Below are 921 nucleotides of genomic sequence, written 5' to 3'. Positions count from 1 at the left end.
AGAACAGGCTGACGGCGCTTCCGGAGCTGCCCCGCACCATCGTCCGCCTGGATGCTCGACTCAACAGGATCCCCAGCACCGGCCTCCGGCCGGAGGCTTTCCGGGTGGGTGCTGGGGCTGCCGGGTCGGTGGATGAATCCAGGCTGGTTTTAGCCCAAACCTGCCACGCTGAGGGGTAACGGGGATGGTGCAGAGGGCCGGGGCGGGGCTGGGTGCAGGGAGGTTCATCTCTCTGCTCTTCCCGCAGGACCTGAAGCAGCTGCAGTTTCTCCATCTGTCCGATAACCAGCTGGACTATATCCCCGCACCCCTGCCTGAGAGCCTGCGCTCCCTGCACCTCCAGGTGAGACGAGCCTGGACCCAGCCTTGGCTGTACCCGAGTCTCTCAGAGCCCATCATCACCTCCTCCTCCTCTTCCTCCTCCTCCCCATCCCTTTGAATCTGATGTTGCCCTTTCCCTCCCTGGCCAGAACAACAACATCCAGACCATGCACGAGGACACGTTCTGCGACAGCCAAGACCACAGCCAGATCCGCAGGGCGCTGGAGGACATCCGCCTCGACGGCAACCCCATCAACCTCAGCCTCTTCCCCAACGCCTATTTCTGCCTCCCCCGTCTGCCCACCGGCCACTTCTTCTGAGCCCCGCAGCCCTGGGCGAGCATTCCCGGACCCCCCGTGTCCCCACGCTGGACCTTGGTGCCCCATGGAAAATGCGGGGTTAGGGCAGACGGATTTAACCCTGGTGTGAGCTGAGCCTCTGTGTGGAGGTAGACTCAGTTCTGGAGCAAATGGAGGGTGGGGACGCAGCTCTAATAAAATGAAGATTTAAAAAATGTATTCAGTGTCTTGTTCCCAACAGCGAGAACAGCAGAAAGCCCTCCCCCAGCCCAGCATCTGCCCCGTGAACCACGCTGCTTTG

At 61.3% G+C, this 921-nt stretch overlaps 1 protein-coding gene across 1 annotated transcript in view; it reads left to right on the top strand.

The window, feature by feature from the left end:
- The window catches only part of OPTC (opticin), a gene marked incomplete at its 5' end in the record, with an annotated part of 2760 nt that extends 2119 nt beyond the window's left edge, over window positions 1-641 (top strand). Inside the window, 3 exon segments of the mRNA XM_010078477.1 lie at window positions 1-104; window positions 248-343; window positions 471-641. Of these exon segments, the coding sequence (XP_010076779.1) occupies window positions 1-104; window positions 248-343; window positions 471-641 (371 nt within the window).
- Between the last annotated feature and the right edge of the window lie 280 nt (window positions 642-921).

The sequence above is a fragment of the Pterocles gutturalis genome, unplaced genomic scaffold, assembly GCF_000699245.1.
Source record: "Pterocles gutturalis isolate BGI_N339 unplaced genomic scaffold, ASM69924v1 scaffold3053, whole genome shotgun sequence".
NCBI lineage: Eukaryota > Metazoa > Chordata > Aves > Pterocliformes > Pteroclidae > Pterocles > Pterocles gutturalis.
This window is presented reverse-complemented; position numbering and strand designations above follow the sequence as displayed.